Below are 15,370 nucleotides of genomic sequence, written 5' to 3'. Positions count from 1 at the left end.
CATCCATGACCGCCGGGTCCGAAAGAGCATCGTCCAACTGCTATTCCCTAAATGTTGGCCATGGGTGAATTGAAGTGGAACTTTAGTCAGAAAATTAAGTCTTAGGTTACATGTACACTAGCCCACGCTGGCCGTGGCCGGCAGTCAAAATGTTCCTATCCTGAACACGATTCTTCCGAGTTTAGGCGAGGTTAAACCTCCCTCTCCTGAAAGCCAATGTGTACATTGACACATAGGCTTTTATGGAGTTGAGTTTAGGAACTGCTAGTGTACATGGAGCCTTACTAGATCACTTCCGTCTAACCCCCTTTTTTTGCAGGTATGGCTATGCAAAATATAAAAACTAAGCACCCATACCATTTCAAATGCAGCAACACACGCTCTTGCCCTGCACATGCTCTTTTTTTTTGGCACAGTGCCAAATTTGTAGAGGCCAATCTGTTGGTAGCTTAAAGATTTACTGTTGCACTGGGGCCCTGGGCTTCAGCAAAATGGCAGCCTCTGGCAAGAAGCCAGAGCTATGCTGGAGGCAATTTACAGCACACACAATTTTGGTAGCATAATTATTCATGTACATTTCCTGCTAAAGAACATTTTTATCAAGTTGGTGTGGGTAAAATTTACACTTTAAAGAGATCTAAACCACAGACCTTTGAATAAAAAAACAAACAAACACACACACGATAGATTAGCATTAGCAATACCAGATGAAACAAAAAAACCCCAGACAAGGTTATAAAAAAAAATGAACATGTTTTTATTTATTTTTAAACAAAGGAAGAACAGTAGGAAAATGTAACATTTTCCACATAAAGTCTGCTTTGAACTGGAGCCTACAATAACATTTTTATCAGCACCAAACAGGTAAAAACAAAAAAAGGAAAAAACAAAATAGCCATAGATTAGTAATCTATAAGCATACATGAAATATTGCACTTTGTTTTTTTTTCTTTTCTAGAAATCTGGATTTCATTCATTTTGTTCCTAGTTAGGAAACCATCTTGAATACTGGACTACACATGAAACTGACCAGTACATAAAAAAAAAAAAAAAGAAAAAAATAATGCCTCTAAACAACAGAGTAAATAAATATTTCCACAAACTTTGCAGAAGTTTGAAGCTTTTTTGATTTACCACATTTCATGCGATACAGTGCCAGTGGCCTCAACAATGCTAAATCTCACATACATTTGCAGTGGCTATTAATATTGGTCTACCCTATATAGACATAACCTTTGCCTACTGATCTGTAGGCAATTAGGGATTGTTCCCACTTTTCAAAATCATGGAAAAAAAATTCAAATGGAACAATAGTTTTGATCAAATGAATACAAAAAAAAAAAAAAAAAAATATAATGCTTTAATGCAAAATTGATCAGCATAGGTTAAAACAAAACAAGGATGGGAAATTTGTCAAAACTACTGTCACTTCCTCTTAAATCAGTATTATGTCAGATAGAGAAAACAAACGTCAGATGAATCACTTAAAACGTGACTAATAAAAGTTGTCTTCACTTTGGAAGTTTTTTTTTTTTTTTTTTTTTTGTATAATAAAAAAAAAAAAAAAAAAAAAAAAAAAAAAGGAAAAAAATACTAAATTTAATTTGTTTTCAAAAAAAGGACACTTGCAAAAAGCATGGATCATTAAAATTATGTTACTTTACCACAATACATGGTTCATTTCCTCAGACACTAGCCTTAGGGCATTGGTACGTACCAACTAGGCTGTACTTTAACTTTTCCATATTTGATCTCTCAAGTACAACTTGAGAGTTGTGTTAATAAGCCGATGTTAGCTTCCCGTTAGAACTTAAAAGTGGTGCAAAGTAAAAACAAATGTCGTACGTCAGCACTCGTTATTCATCTGCCTGGATTTCAGATTCTTAGTGAAGGCTTCGAGTGCTCATGCGTCGGCTCTTTGTTGCGTCTTACAGCACAAAGTCTATTAACACTGCTCACTAAATTGCATAAAAAAGGAATTACAAGCCCAGGTGCCCATTCCTTCCACTAAAACACCAATGTACTATAACATGTTGCGCGTTTGTGCAGAACTACTGTTTTCTTGTGCGTCAATCGCATTTAAACCAGTTGGGGGGGGGGGGGGGACTACTAGAAAGGAGGAAGGACTAGACAGCAAAAAAGACATTTCGCTTTTTCTGTGCATGTTATCAGCCAACACCACTCCGTAAACTCCCTACGTGGGTACAGTGCAACATAAAAAGACACAAATAGCATTCCAAAGTTTGGCAAGTGATGATATCTCCTGAGATTAAGTGATTTGTAGGAAGTCTGTAACAAAATCCTGCTTGGGGTGACAGTATAAAGGCAACATGTCTTTGAAAGAAACTAAGGTGTACAATCTTGATGACAGTCTTGTGTACTTGCACCTTTTCTCCTCCTTTCCCTAACCCACTGGAATCGTTGCTATTCTAGAACAGTAGGCCGCAAAACATAACAGCAATAAGGATTGGCGTGAAGGCATTAGATGTGTGTAAAGATCCATTGCTGTATGCAAGCTGACGGCGATGCACATGCAGCCATACAGGACAGTACTAAGCATGTCAATATGCAGGTAGAGTCCAGGCTACAACAAAAAATAAAAAATAAAATAAACCAACACAAAATAAAAATAAAAAATTAGTGCATTTGTCATTGTATAGTCTCTCAAAGCTTTCATGTGCTTCATGGTGTGAACACAACACAACCAAGCAGAGGAGGAAAAGGAAAGCTGTAGTGATTCCAAGCTGCTCTACATACACACTGAAGGTGTGCAAATTTTCAGAGTGACAGAGGAAATCCTGAACCTCTTTCACTGCGTGCTGAGCATCTTGTTGCTTGACCGCGTGCTGTAGGAGCGCAGCGCCTTCGTTGTGCCGACAGCAAGGCAGTCCAACTTCCGTTAAGTATGGAGCACAAAATGTGTTACAAAGCTGCAAGCGCCAAAATCATGACCACAGGTTGATTTAGTCTGCAACTTCCATGGCAAGACTCAGACTGCGTTTCTGGGAAAGTGCGTCTCCATAATGGCTGCCAATTCTCACTGGTGGCAGTTCAGTTAGTCTCTCATCAGCTGAATATATATCAAATCCCTTCAGCGAGATGGACAGGAAGGATGGTCTTCAATGGGGTGATCTGGGTTTGGATCAACCTGTGGAGAACAAAGCATTTAGATCAACATACTATGGAATTAGGTTTATCAATTGCAAAAAAAATAAAAAATAAATTATATGCATACATACACTATATATATTAAGCATTAAAAAAACATTCATACAGGTTGCTTTACAGAGAATAGCAAGGATTCATAAATAGCACGCTAACAAGAAAATGTGTTGCTCATAGCAACCAATCAGAATCCTTGTAATTTAAAAACCTGGTTGGAAAATAACTGGGTGGCAAGAAAGGTTTCCTACAGCCCACTCTTCAAAAAATAAGGCCATGTTCTATGTTTAGGAGGCAACATACTTACTAAACTTTTTGATTTGCATATTGCATTCTAAAAAAGGTGAAGATGTTAATCTATACAGCTGTATTTGTTTCCACCTCACTTTCTCCATGTATTATATTATCTTTTGAGGTTGATGTCTTGGGGTAACTTTAAAAGGGTTGAGTTGTGTTTATGACTTATGGGGGGGGGGGGCTGCAAATACTGCTCCACAATGTTTGCAACCTCGCTCGCTAGTCTCAAGTTCTCCAGCCGGGCATGATTGAGCCTTCATTTGGCAATGGGGCATCCTGAGTGTACAATGACTTGCACATGTGCAGCTCAGTGTACATTATAAAGAAGATTGTGAACAAGCAGGCAAGTGGGTTTTAGAGATCCTGCTTGCTCACAAATTAATTTGTTCACTCTAGTTCCTGACACAACTATTGCAAATACAAAGATGTACATAACACATCTTTTCTAAAAGTTCAAATTTAAACATGCCTTTCCATACATTGCTTCTTATTATGGATGTATACGGGACGGCAATAAATCCTCATGACTTCCTGTCTAGGTAGAGGCAGGAGACATATGTTTCCTGACTGACATTAATGCCTTACTAAAAATGGAGTTTCAAACTAAAAAAAGGAGTTCTCGGCTAATGCAGTGATCCCAATCCATACACCGTGGGGTTGGTTTACTAAAGCTGCTGCAGCCGTACATGGTAGCCAATCATCTAACTTCAGCTTGTTGAACTAAGAGTTGACAAAAAATAAAAATAAAAAAAGTTAAAAATAAATGGAAGCCGATTTGTTTCTATGCAAAGCTGCACCAGAATTTGCACACTCAACTTGTATTAAATCAACCCCTAGATGACCAAAAGTATGGACACCCCTCGAAAAACTATTTCCGTTTCAATTAATTTTTATTACTAAAAAAGTAGAGCTAGCAAACTCAAAAGCTGGAATACAATACAATACCAAATGGCGTACAATCACAGCATAATAAATGGGATGCAATGTTTAGATGAGTCAGATGAAAGGATTAAGACCCTTCCAAATTTTTATATGTAGCCGTTTCCAGTGAAGGGTACTGTTCCTGCTACAGAGTACAAATTTTCTCTTTTGAATGCATACTTCCTTCCTTATGGCAATAGTTTGGAAAATGCATTTTCTGTTCCAGCATGACTGCACCCCTGTGCACAGAGCCAGGTCCAGAAAGACATTAATTGAGGATTTTTGAGTATAGAAACTCAAAGTATCCCACATACAGCCCTGGCCTTAACACTACTGAACACATGACTCTGAACTCTGACTGCAATCCAGGTCTTCTTATCCAGCATAGGTACTTGACTTGGCAAAAGCACTTTTGGCTGAATGGGTAAAATTCACACAAACAAACATTCTTGTGGAAAGCCTTCCCAGATGAGCAAGGGCTGTTCCAACTGCAACAGACATGAGCAACGCCATATTTAAAAAAAAAAAAAAAAAAAATAGGATGTCTAACAAGTGCATCTGTGAAGGTCTAGTGTCCCCAAACATTTGTTCGTATTGGGGGAGATTTACTAAAACTGGAGGACTCTGAATCTGGCACAGCTGTGCATAGTAGCCAATCAGCTTCTAACTTCAGCTTGTTCAATTAAGCTTTTATAATAAAACCTGGAGGCTGATTGAGTACTCCAGTTTTAGTACCGTAAATCCCCTCACTGTATGTAAATGACAAGTTCATTACTCCGATTTAGATTTATTTTTGCCCTCAGTTACTTAGATGTGCATGTTATTACTTTGAGGAAGATGATTTGAAACAATCTGCAAGGTTTAGTCTTTTTTTGGTCTTCTAATAGAAACTGCTAAAGGCAGCACTGGTCATTATGCAGTATTTTCCCTGTCTGTTGAACTGACAGATCACTATATACATCTGATCTTCAGAAAGCATCCACTATCCTTTCATACAGTATTTTATGAATGGTTAAATTTTGGTTAGTCATAAACTAAATAAACCTCCATGCAGATTATACTGTAATCTTAGGCTCTGAATTACCATAATCTCTAACACATGAAGGGGGACTGTTTTTTTTTTTTTTTTTAACTGGTCATTGGGCTGGCATTCCTCCTATGCTTACAAACACAAAGCTACTTGTATTGTGTAATTTGGATTGCAACAGTCTCATTAGGGTCACGGAGCTAGTGGGATGTTGGTCATGTGATACAAGAGTCAACAAGTCAATAGCTAGTCCCCTTAAACAAGGGCTTTATTAACAATCATTTTGTGGAATTAAATAAAACGTATTTTTAATCTGCTCTTAATGCAAGGAAAGAGTTTAATTCAAGTGGGCTGCTGGAACTTGACAAAAGAATGATTCACAACCCCAGAACAAAAGAATCAGTGGCATATACAATAAGAGAATGAACACATTTATTTCTTCCCAAATAATATGCTTACCTCTGAGTAGAGAGGAGGAGGCAAGTAACGAAATTCTTGGATATATGCAAACAGTGGTCCTTGAAGTGCCAACTCAAAATTATCACAAATATTTGATGATAAAAGATTTTGCCTCTGCTCTTCTGTGACAATTTCAGCATAGCTAGGGGGTGCTGAAACAAAAAGAACACAAATTTAAAAAGGAAAGTCCCAAAAAAAAAAAAAACCACACACACACACACACACACACACACACAACTATGGAAGTTAGTTTTAGGCGTTTGCTACTTTTAAACTGAGCTAAGCACATGCAATACAACAGTTGGATTTATATTCTGGCTCTTATGCAACAATACTGCATGACCAGGTACATGCTTGTGGCCAAAGAAGAAGCACGTGAAAGAATGTGATGGGATTGCAACATCTGTCAGAAGAGAAAAGGTACACAGAATTGGGAAATTACCTTCAGGTCGTTCAGGTAGCACAAAGCCCAGCCAATTGTTCATGCTATACTGACTGCTAACACTTGATGTCCGGCTGCCAAATGGATGCAAGGGAATTGTTCCAATGACTAGCGGTAAATTAAGGAATAAATCCATTGCGCCTGGAATATCCACATATACCTAAAAATTAAAGATAAAAATCAACTTAATAGCAAGAAAACATGCCTTTTATATACTTTTTTTGGCTTCCATTTTATTATTATATTTGTCTTCTGTTGTAGCCTGTAAACTAAAACATTCATACTTGTGCTTAGGCCCCTAAGCTATACATGGCTGTTCTCTTAGGATCTCCCAGGTTACATCTTTGAAATATGTCCACGATAGACACACTGTGGGAATCATTTCCACCACATACACAGGCCAGTAATCAGAACAGACTAAATCTGCCCAAGTGCTTGCTTAGTTTTAAGCATTTATTCCAAATTTCTAATTGTAGATAGAGCTTATAAAGGGGCACAGATCCTAGAAAAAAATAAAATAAAAAAAAATAAAAAAGGAACTTGAATAGTCCAATAGCACTAATACTGCAACCATTTTTGGTTACTTTCTTTTGTTTTCCCCAGCAAAAATATATTTGGTCAAAATGCAGCTAGCTAAGTAAATGTAATATCTTAAAATGTCCACTATAAAACCACCACCTCTCATTGTAAAAGACCATTTCCTGATGATGTCTGCTTTACTGACTGGATTGTAGTTGCATTGTCGCCCACTACAGCCACAATAAAAATAGTATTTGGCATTTGAAAGTCATGAGTGCCATTTTGTCCCACGTACCATGAGAGAATATTCCACACGGATTATGCTGCAGTCGATGATGGAAGGGGAGACGGGAGGGATTTTAAGCTGCTTGCCATTCCAGGTCTCCGTTTTTCCAGAAGATAGGGACTCTCCTCGTAAATTGGCAACAAGTTGTTTCACCTCCTTCATTTTCCCTTTGGCATAGAAAGTCTGTGTCTGATATATGGCTGCCTTAGGTACAACCATCCGGGAAGAACAATTCTCAATCTCCGCGAAGATTTGAATTGATTCACCTTCAAAGAAGATAGAAAAATGAGCTTTAGAGGGTTTGCAGTACCAGCCTGAGAGGAAATTTAAATAGATCTCATAAGGCATTATATGTCAATCTAACTTCATAAAGCTAAAACAATGCCCAGCAAAAATAAAATACATTTCTACATAAGGTAAATATATTTACCTGGTGTATAGCCCTTCCTTTCAATTTTGGCACTTAAGGATATTGGACCTGAGGTACAAAACCAACAACACAGCGTTTTCTCTTTTGTGCCCGCTTGTGGTGACTGCAAAAGAAAAGAAAAAATATATATACGCATTATTATAAATCCTAAATGTTTAAAGCAGAGGCAACAAATGACTTAAGCTGACCTGTCGAGTGCTTGCGGCCTACAAAGCCATTTTGTTCATTGAACCAATGTAGAATGCAGTCTGCTGTGTTTTTAAGAAACTGCAATCTGACACATGCCAGCTAAATGGCCATGAAGCCTGACTAAATTTTATGAGATACTTGTGAATTTATAAAGCTGCATTTCACAGGTCTTGGAAAATTTTAGAAAGCAGCTACCACCACAGCCTAAAGATAATGAAAATTCATAATATACTCAAGATTCTCTATGCTGGAGGTTTCCAATGTATAAATTATTCCTCCAGCTCATACAAATGGTCAAGTGATTAACAACTGGCCAGCCAAACTTACAGCAGATGCCATGTTTGCTATGGTCATGAAAGCAGTATGCAGATTAGTTATAATTGTAAATATTGTTATAATGGCTGCTAAAATTAGTGCAAATTGTACAGTCAGAAAACAGATTTCTAGCTGAAGTAAATGTCTAATGACAAATAATCTAACGTCCACTGGCGTTTATAACGCTTATAATAATCGCCTTTTATAAAAAGAAACAATATATGTCTTACCAATAATGAAGGAGTGTTGATATCTATATGCTCAAACACGGTGAATTCCTTCTTTAATTTTACTGGTAGCAGCCAGGCTCTGTGCAATTCTGCTTTCACCCAATACCGTACACTACCGTGTCTCCCTTCAAATGAGGTAGCAAGTGGTCTGTACAAAAGAGGAAGGCAAAATTAGTGACGGTGCTTCAGTCAGGGAACATTAAAATCCAGCTTGGTGCTGGTTCACGCAAAGCATGTTTAGTAGACAAAGCCATGTAGGCAGGTGTTTTTAGGTAGAAGGGTCAAAATTGTGTACATTAGAATGTACATTGTCATTGAACTGACAAAAGCTGGGCTTCTGAAAAGCTATAGGAAAAAGGCAGGAATAGACCTGTGTCATAAAAACTAATATGTGGTGGCATTATCCCTCATAGTACGTGTAGGGCAGGTCAATATACTACTGCTAGGGAGTGGTGTAGTCTAACAAAAGACTGTTAGGAGATACTTACGTCTGTGGAAGCTCGAAACTAAATGCATATTCATGGCGTCCTGAAGTAATAGTGGTCAGTCCTTCTTCTGAGTTATCATCATCTGAAAGAAAAATATTATACCTTCAATATTCCAATATACCTCAAACGTGTCAGTTCAACAACATTTACTGAAAAATGATCAGAGGCTGCAAGCCATTTTATATCAAATAAATTCAATAAAACATTTGTGACATGTTATGGCTGCATTAGAAAGTCCTGTGCCAAATTCATGGAAGCTGTGACTTTTTTGCTGCTTGCAACGTGCAACCAATTTTGGTAGTTTGCGTGTGTAACACTTTTATAGTGTGGCAAGATGGACATGACAAAGTCATTAATACTGCCATGTCAGTGAAGAAATGGGGGAGGTACATAGGACCTCTATGTTGGGAGGACATTGTGTCGCAGACAAAATTTGTCTGGGAAAACTCAGATGAATTCATAAAGAAACAAAGGTGGAGGTAAATAGGCCTCTTCAATGCTGAAAAAAAATAATTGTGTCACATGTGAATGCAGTGTCTCAGACAATTTTTGTCTGAGGTAAATGTGCAATTAAATTCCTATACACCTTACTGCGACAAAGAAACACCACCATTTTGGTGATACAAGGTGGAAGTACATAGAGCCTCTTCCATATTGAATAATGTGTAGGCATTGTGTCACAGGCAAAATTTTTGTCTAAGGTAAATGTGCAATTATTTCCTATACACCTTACTGCGACAAATTCATTAACAAATTCCACCACGTCTGTGACACAAGGTGGAGGTACATAGGGCCACTTCCACGTTAAATAAACTGCGTCGCAGACAGAATTTTATCTGAGGTAAATCTGTAATGAAATCATATACACTTTACTGCGACAAATTCATTAAGAGACACCACCATGTCAGTGACACAAGGTGAGGGCACGTAGGGCTTCATCCATGTTGAATTGTGGTCACACATGTAGGTATTGTGTCCTAGACAAAAGATTGTTTGAGGTAAATCTGCAACAGATTTCGATACCCCTAAAATGTGAATATGTCACAATGTTGTGCCATTTGTTGCAAAGACGGGGGACAGATTCCTAATGAGTCTTTGACGTGTTTTCTGAATTCCAGGGATATGTACAGAACGGGTTTGTTAACCGATGCTTTCTCATCGAGGATATGAAGCAACACACAATGTAAGATGTCTGCTTGAAGTGCTGTGAAACTATTTCATTAGGTCACAATGTACTTGAATTTTTTTTTAATCATAAAATGTTCTGAATCAGATTTCATTGCTTAGCTAGCAAGCTAAACTGGCAGAGAGAAAGAACAATGCAATTAACCAGCTAATAATAAAACCCAGTCCATGGCTTTCAGGTCACACCCCAGCCATGGAATGGATATATTAAGGACCTATTCGCAGTAAACAACATGACCTTCCCATGTCATCTTGGTCAATTCAGGGCACGGCGTTCATCTCATTTTGGGTGTGTGAAGTACAGGGGAGAAAAGGCAGCCTAGCAAGTCAAGGAAAATGGAGGAAAAAATATATATAAAAATAATAAAATTATGAAAAAAAAAAAAATATGGGATTACACGCTTCTATATATATTTTTTTTATTCAATTCTAAACCAGCATTTGTAGCAGGATCACCAAAGAGAAGGCTCACCACCCAACTACAAAGACCACATAGTAAAGGAATGTGTCACGGGTATATTATTTTTTACATTTTATTTTCTCTGTAAAGCTACAATGTGTTCTTTATATTAAAATCCAGCTTCTCCTCTTCTCTGCTGCAAAGTTTTTTTTTTTTTCTTCATGCCAGCTCAGCAATCTCCTGGAAAAAGAGCACTAGCGGCTGTACAGTGTGGTAAACAAGTGCTGAGCTGTCAATCACAGACAGACTCTAGCAGGAGAGGACCGGCCTGAACCGGTGCAAGCAGATCCTCAGCCAGTCCCTCATATGCATAGACATGACGTAGCTGGATAGAGAGATGGTGATGCACAACCTAGCCTGCTGCTGCCTACTCCTTTCCAGGCTTTCCGCCCCCTTCTTCCGGGTGTAGTAGGGACCATGCTGGGTGCTCAGCCACAGGCAACGTGCTACTGAGCCCCATGGCTGCAAATTCCTCGAAATTGTCGCCACACTTTTGTCTGTTGCCCCGGGAAATCCTAGCGACATTAGTCATTTTAACAGACGGGGCCTGATTTACTAAAGGAAGTAGAGCGGAGGTGGAGGAAAGGAAAAATTCACATGGCAAAGAATCAAAAATATATTTAATATATATAATTTTTTTTTTTTTTTTTGCTAACACGTGATTGGATGAATAAAGTCAGCACAACTTCACTTCATTCACCAAGCTAATGGAAAATCCACATTGCAAAGAATAATGAATCATGCAAAAAAATAATTCAAGGATTTTTGCACATGATTAAAGTCAGAACAGCGTCACCTCATTCACTATGCTAGATGAAAATTCATGAACACCCAATACAATTTTATTAAATCAGCCCAGATGAGCCGTGGGAAGGGGGTGGGGGATGGGGCTATTTATAAACCTTCCAGGTCTCTAGAATGTTGCCCCTTGAAACTGCCAGGTCGTATCTATATCTGGCATACTACCAATTTACAGTCCCAGTTATGCTGGGAGTGTAAAGTTCAAAAAAATGTGCACTTTTATTACATTAATAAATTATATATGTAAATTTTTTTATATATTTTCATTACTATATTATATAAAATACATATTTCATTTTTTTTTTCTAGCTAGCCATGTGCTCACTGCTAGTCTCGAGGGGCAAGATATTCAGTTTTCAGCCCTCGTTCACACCGACAGCGGGAATAAAATCGTGTGAATTCAGCTGAACTCGCGCCATTTCATTCCCAACTTCAGGGGCGATTTCAGAGACATGTGAGGGTTGCTAAACAGACATTCAAAGGAAATCGCACCGCGAAGTCGCCAACAGTAGTACAGAAACTACTTTTGGGAATCTGTGCCATAGCTGCCAGTTTGACAAATTGCTTAAATGTGAACCAGGGCTGGAGGGCACACCATTCCCTTACAAGATATCCAACTCTGGGGCACCGAGTTTAATTAGCACCTTAATCAGCCGCAGAAGCCATGTAATTCATACATGTTCGGTTTTTACAGGGATGTGGTGGCGACCCTAGGTGTATGGTATATGGCCGGCACAGGGAAAGCTGCACCGTCTGCCGGGACTTGCTGGAACTTGTAGTTCAATTGATTGCTGCTGCAGTTCTCATTAGAGAATACAGGTCTATACACCATTCCCTAGACATTTTATCAGATCATATGATCCTGAACATGGCGGCTTGTTGCAGTGCTGGGTGACTTTTACTGTACAAGGAGTATATAACTGAAGGAGACTCGGCGTGTCCCCAGGACAGGAAGTGCCATGCCTGAGACTATACCAGATATAGGACTCTTCCCATTACAGAACACGCTGCCACCTACAACACTACAGAGCAGCACGGGTTAACCAGCCCACACAGCCACGCCCACTTCCTTCCACCTGTTCCCCGGGTGCCCTAAGCAACAGGGGCGAGCCAATCAGAAATCGCTGCCATCTCCTTGGCAACAGCCTAACAAAAGCTCTGCCACCAATAAGCGGAGGGCTGGGTGCGGCTTGGCTCTCCCCCCCTCCCAGCAGATCACCAAGCTTGTGTGAGAGTCGCCTGCTCGAGTTGCACGTAACCGGAGCAGCCACATTAACCCCGTCACTGCCACAGACTACAAACTTGTCCATGGCTTCAGGAGAAGCCTGTATAGCGCTAACCTGTGCGGTGGTGATCACTGATCTGTATTCCAACACATCTCAGCCGCTGATACACACAGACCATGTTTTATCTCTGCACACACACCAGGTTTTATCTCAACACACACACCCCATCTGCCCCATGTTATTGCAGTGCAGGACAAGGAGGCAATGCTTGGAGTATGAGTGCCTATGGTCCCAGCCAGTGATCAGGGTGTAGATGGGATCTGAGGCTGCATTTCTCTGATCTCTATATGTATGTGTGCCATTCTCTTCTGGAAGATATGAAGTCATCGGCACCACCTGACAGCAGAGCAGCCAATGGGCGGCGTGCAGAGGAGGTTCCCCCCTCCCACTCCAGCTCTCTCCACTGACACCACTAGCCCAAAACAGGATTGAACCGCTTCTAACAAAGGCAGACTGAAACTTCAGAAAAACAAGATGATTCCTACCCCCACCCCCTCCTTCCTATCTGACTGTAGACTATGGGATACCAGCCTGCACCCAGCACCATATTGTGGTGGGGGGGTCCATTACCAGTATACAGCACAAACACCTACTATACAAAGTTATGATGGAGATCAGGTGGGATCCACATTGCCTGATCACCTGGACACAGATCTGCATGCATTGCTGCAATAACAACATCTATACATGGTATTGGAACCAGTTGATCCCATAGACCATAGACAGGGGGGGGGGGGGGGGGGGAATAATCGTATACTATTATACAACCCCTACCTGCAGAAGTTGTGATGGAAATGATCAGATGTGCTTCTTCTATCCTGATCACCTGGGCAAAGATCTGCATGCCATTCTGCAAAAACCATCTATACATTGTATCCAACTGATCCTGCACACATAAGGGGGGGGGGGGGGGGGTCTGACATTATACAACCCCCACCTGCAAAAGTTATCATAGAGATGATCAGATGTGCTCCTTGCAGTCTGATCACAGAGATCTGCATGTCATGCTGCAATAACATCTATACAGTGTAGTCAATTGATCCTGCACAGACTGGGGGGGGGTCTACTATTATACAACCCCCACCTACAGAAGGGATGGAGATGATCAGGGGGTGCTTCTTGTATCACACAAGATCTACCTGCCATAACTGTATTGTAACCAACTGATTCTGCACAAATTGGGGGCATCTACTATTGCACAACCCCCCCACCTACAAAAGTTATGATCAGATATGCTCCTTACAGCCTGATCACCTGGCCACAGATTTGCATGCCCATCCACCCAGGAGTATATTATTGGGGGGGGGGGGATCATCATCATCATCATCATCATCATCAATTATGCAGCACACAGCTACCACAAAAATTACAATGGAGATGAGATGTGCTCCTCTTATCACATAGACATGTCTTGCTGCAAAAGCAAGTATACATTTTAAGCAATGCACCCCCAGCAGTATTGGGGGGTCATCTTCCATTATGCAGCACACACCCACAAAAGTTATGCTGGAGATGATCAGTGCTCCTTCCATCCCTGAGCTCCCAGGCACATACATGCAATAAGAAGCAGACATTAGAACCCATGCACCCCAGCAATATTGGGGGTCACCTACAGAAGTTATGATTGAGATGAACACACAGATCTACATAACATGCCCCCTTGCTAGCAGTACTGGGGAAGTTGTGCAGTGTATGGGGAGCACAGCTGATGTGATGACAGTTGGCTGTCATAGTGAGTATTGGGGTGCATGGACTAACCTCTCTCGTGTCCGATGAGGATGTCTTTGTGGTTGAAGTATTCCACCTCCTCGGTGTAGTTCTGGGTGTAGGCAGTATTAGATCCAGCATTCCTGGACTCCGTCCACCGGACTTTGGCGTGTCCCCGGGCATAGATCTTCAGAGACTTCACCCGGATCTCCCCGGTCACCTCCAGATTCACCTTCCCTGAGACGGTGTCCCCGCTGGAATAGACGGGGACATGGCTGCCGTTCAGACAGTCGTAGCTTATGGTCAGACTCTTCACCTTCCCCAGCACCATGATTGGAAGGATGTATAAAAAATAGAGATGTGACGGTGACTGGACGAGGATCTCATACAGAGTATTGCACTGGTTGGGGGGAGGGGATGGGGGAGCCTTGAAGTAAGGCAGGATCAGTGCAGGCCGGTCATTTGGGGAGCTCGGTGTGCTCTGCTCTATGGTCTCTCTACAAAGACGACTGTCTGCAGTGTGCCGGCTCACTTTATCAACAGCTTTGTGAAAAACAAGCCTACTGCGCATGCTCCTCCCTCTGACACCTCTCCCTCACTCCTCCTAGCCTGTTCTACAGCCCCTTCCAGAAAACTTTATAGGACGTGCCCTGGGTTTTTGCTGCTGTTTATTCAGCAATTGCAGATTCCTCAGGATGGCTGTGCAGTCATACATGGCTTCATGTCTGTAGAGGAGGGGAGAAGTCTACAATGCTGCAGAGATGATAGAGAAAGGGCAGCCTTTGTATGATGTGCATGGTCACATATCCCTGGGAACATATACATACTAAGGTCTAAGGCCAGAGGGCCCATGTGGCCCCTGAGAACCTCACCTGTAATCCTTTCTGGTCCCTCAGCGCCTCACCTGCAATACTCCCTGGTCCCCGAGCTCCCTTTCTGCAATCCTCCCTGGTCCCAGAGCTCCCTTCCTGCAATCCTCCCCCTGGCCCCTGAGCTCCCTTCCTGCAATCCTCCCTGGCCCCTGAGCTCCCTTCCTGCAATCCTCCCCCTGGCCCCTGAGCTCCCTTCCTGCAATCCTCCCTGGCCCCTGAGCTCCCTTCCTGCAATGCTCCCTGGCCCCTGAGCTTCCTTCCTGCAATGCTCCCTGGCCCCTGAGCTCCCTTCCT

The 15,370-nt window shown here is 41.2% G+C and overlaps 1 protein-coding gene across 1 annotated transcript; it reads right to left on the bottom strand.

Annotated features, from left to right (window-relative positions):
- Positions 1 to 737: 737 nt before the first annotated feature.
- ARRDC3 (arrestin domain containing 3) lies at positions 738 to 14,731 on the bottom strand. The gene is made up of 8 exons (XM_077462399.1): positions 14,256 to 14,731; positions 8,766 to 8,847; positions 8,278 to 8,425; positions 7,544 to 7,646; positions 7,123 to 7,379; positions 6,309 to 6,468; positions 5,867 to 6,018; positions 738 to 3,148 (listed from the first exon to the last, which is right to left on the bottom strand). The coding sequence occupies exons 1-8, from the start codon at positions 14,533 to 14,535 to the stop codon at positions 3,092 to 3,094; spliced, it is 1,239 nt and encodes a 412-aa protein (XP_077318525.1). The 5' UTR covers positions 14,536 to 14,731; the 3' UTR covers positions 738 to 3,091.
- Between the last annotated feature and the right edge of the window lie 639 nt (positions 14,732 to 15,370).

Source organism: Lithobates pipiens, unplaced genomic scaffold (assembly GCF_037356315.1).
Source record: "Lithobates pipiens isolate NorthernLeopardFrog02 unplaced genomic scaffold, aLitPip1_a1.2 Scaffold_3, whole genome shotgun sequence".
Taxonomy (NCBI): Eukaryota; Metazoa; Chordata; class Amphibia; order Anura; family Ranidae; genus Lithobates; species Lithobates pipiens.
The sequence above is the reverse complement of the archived record's forward strand: the minus strand, read 5'-3'. Positions and strand labels throughout refer to the sequence as shown.

What these genes read in the sequence shown, in the direction of transcription:
- ARRDC3 (XM_077462399.1), bottom strand. Translation starts at nt 14,535, where the DNA reads ATGGTGCTGGGGAAGGTGAAGAGTCTGACCATAAGCTACGACTGTCTG. An exon ending in AGTTTCGAGCTTCCACAGAC is followed by an intron (nt 8,426 to 8,765) that starts GTAAGTATCTCC and finishes TCTTTTGTACAG; the next exon opens with ACCACTTGCTACCTCATTTG. An exon ending in GCTACCTGAACGACCTGAAG is followed by an intron (nt 6,019 to 6,308) that starts GTAATTTCCCAA and finishes TTTTTGTTTCAG; the next exon opens with CACCCCCTAGCTATGCTGAA.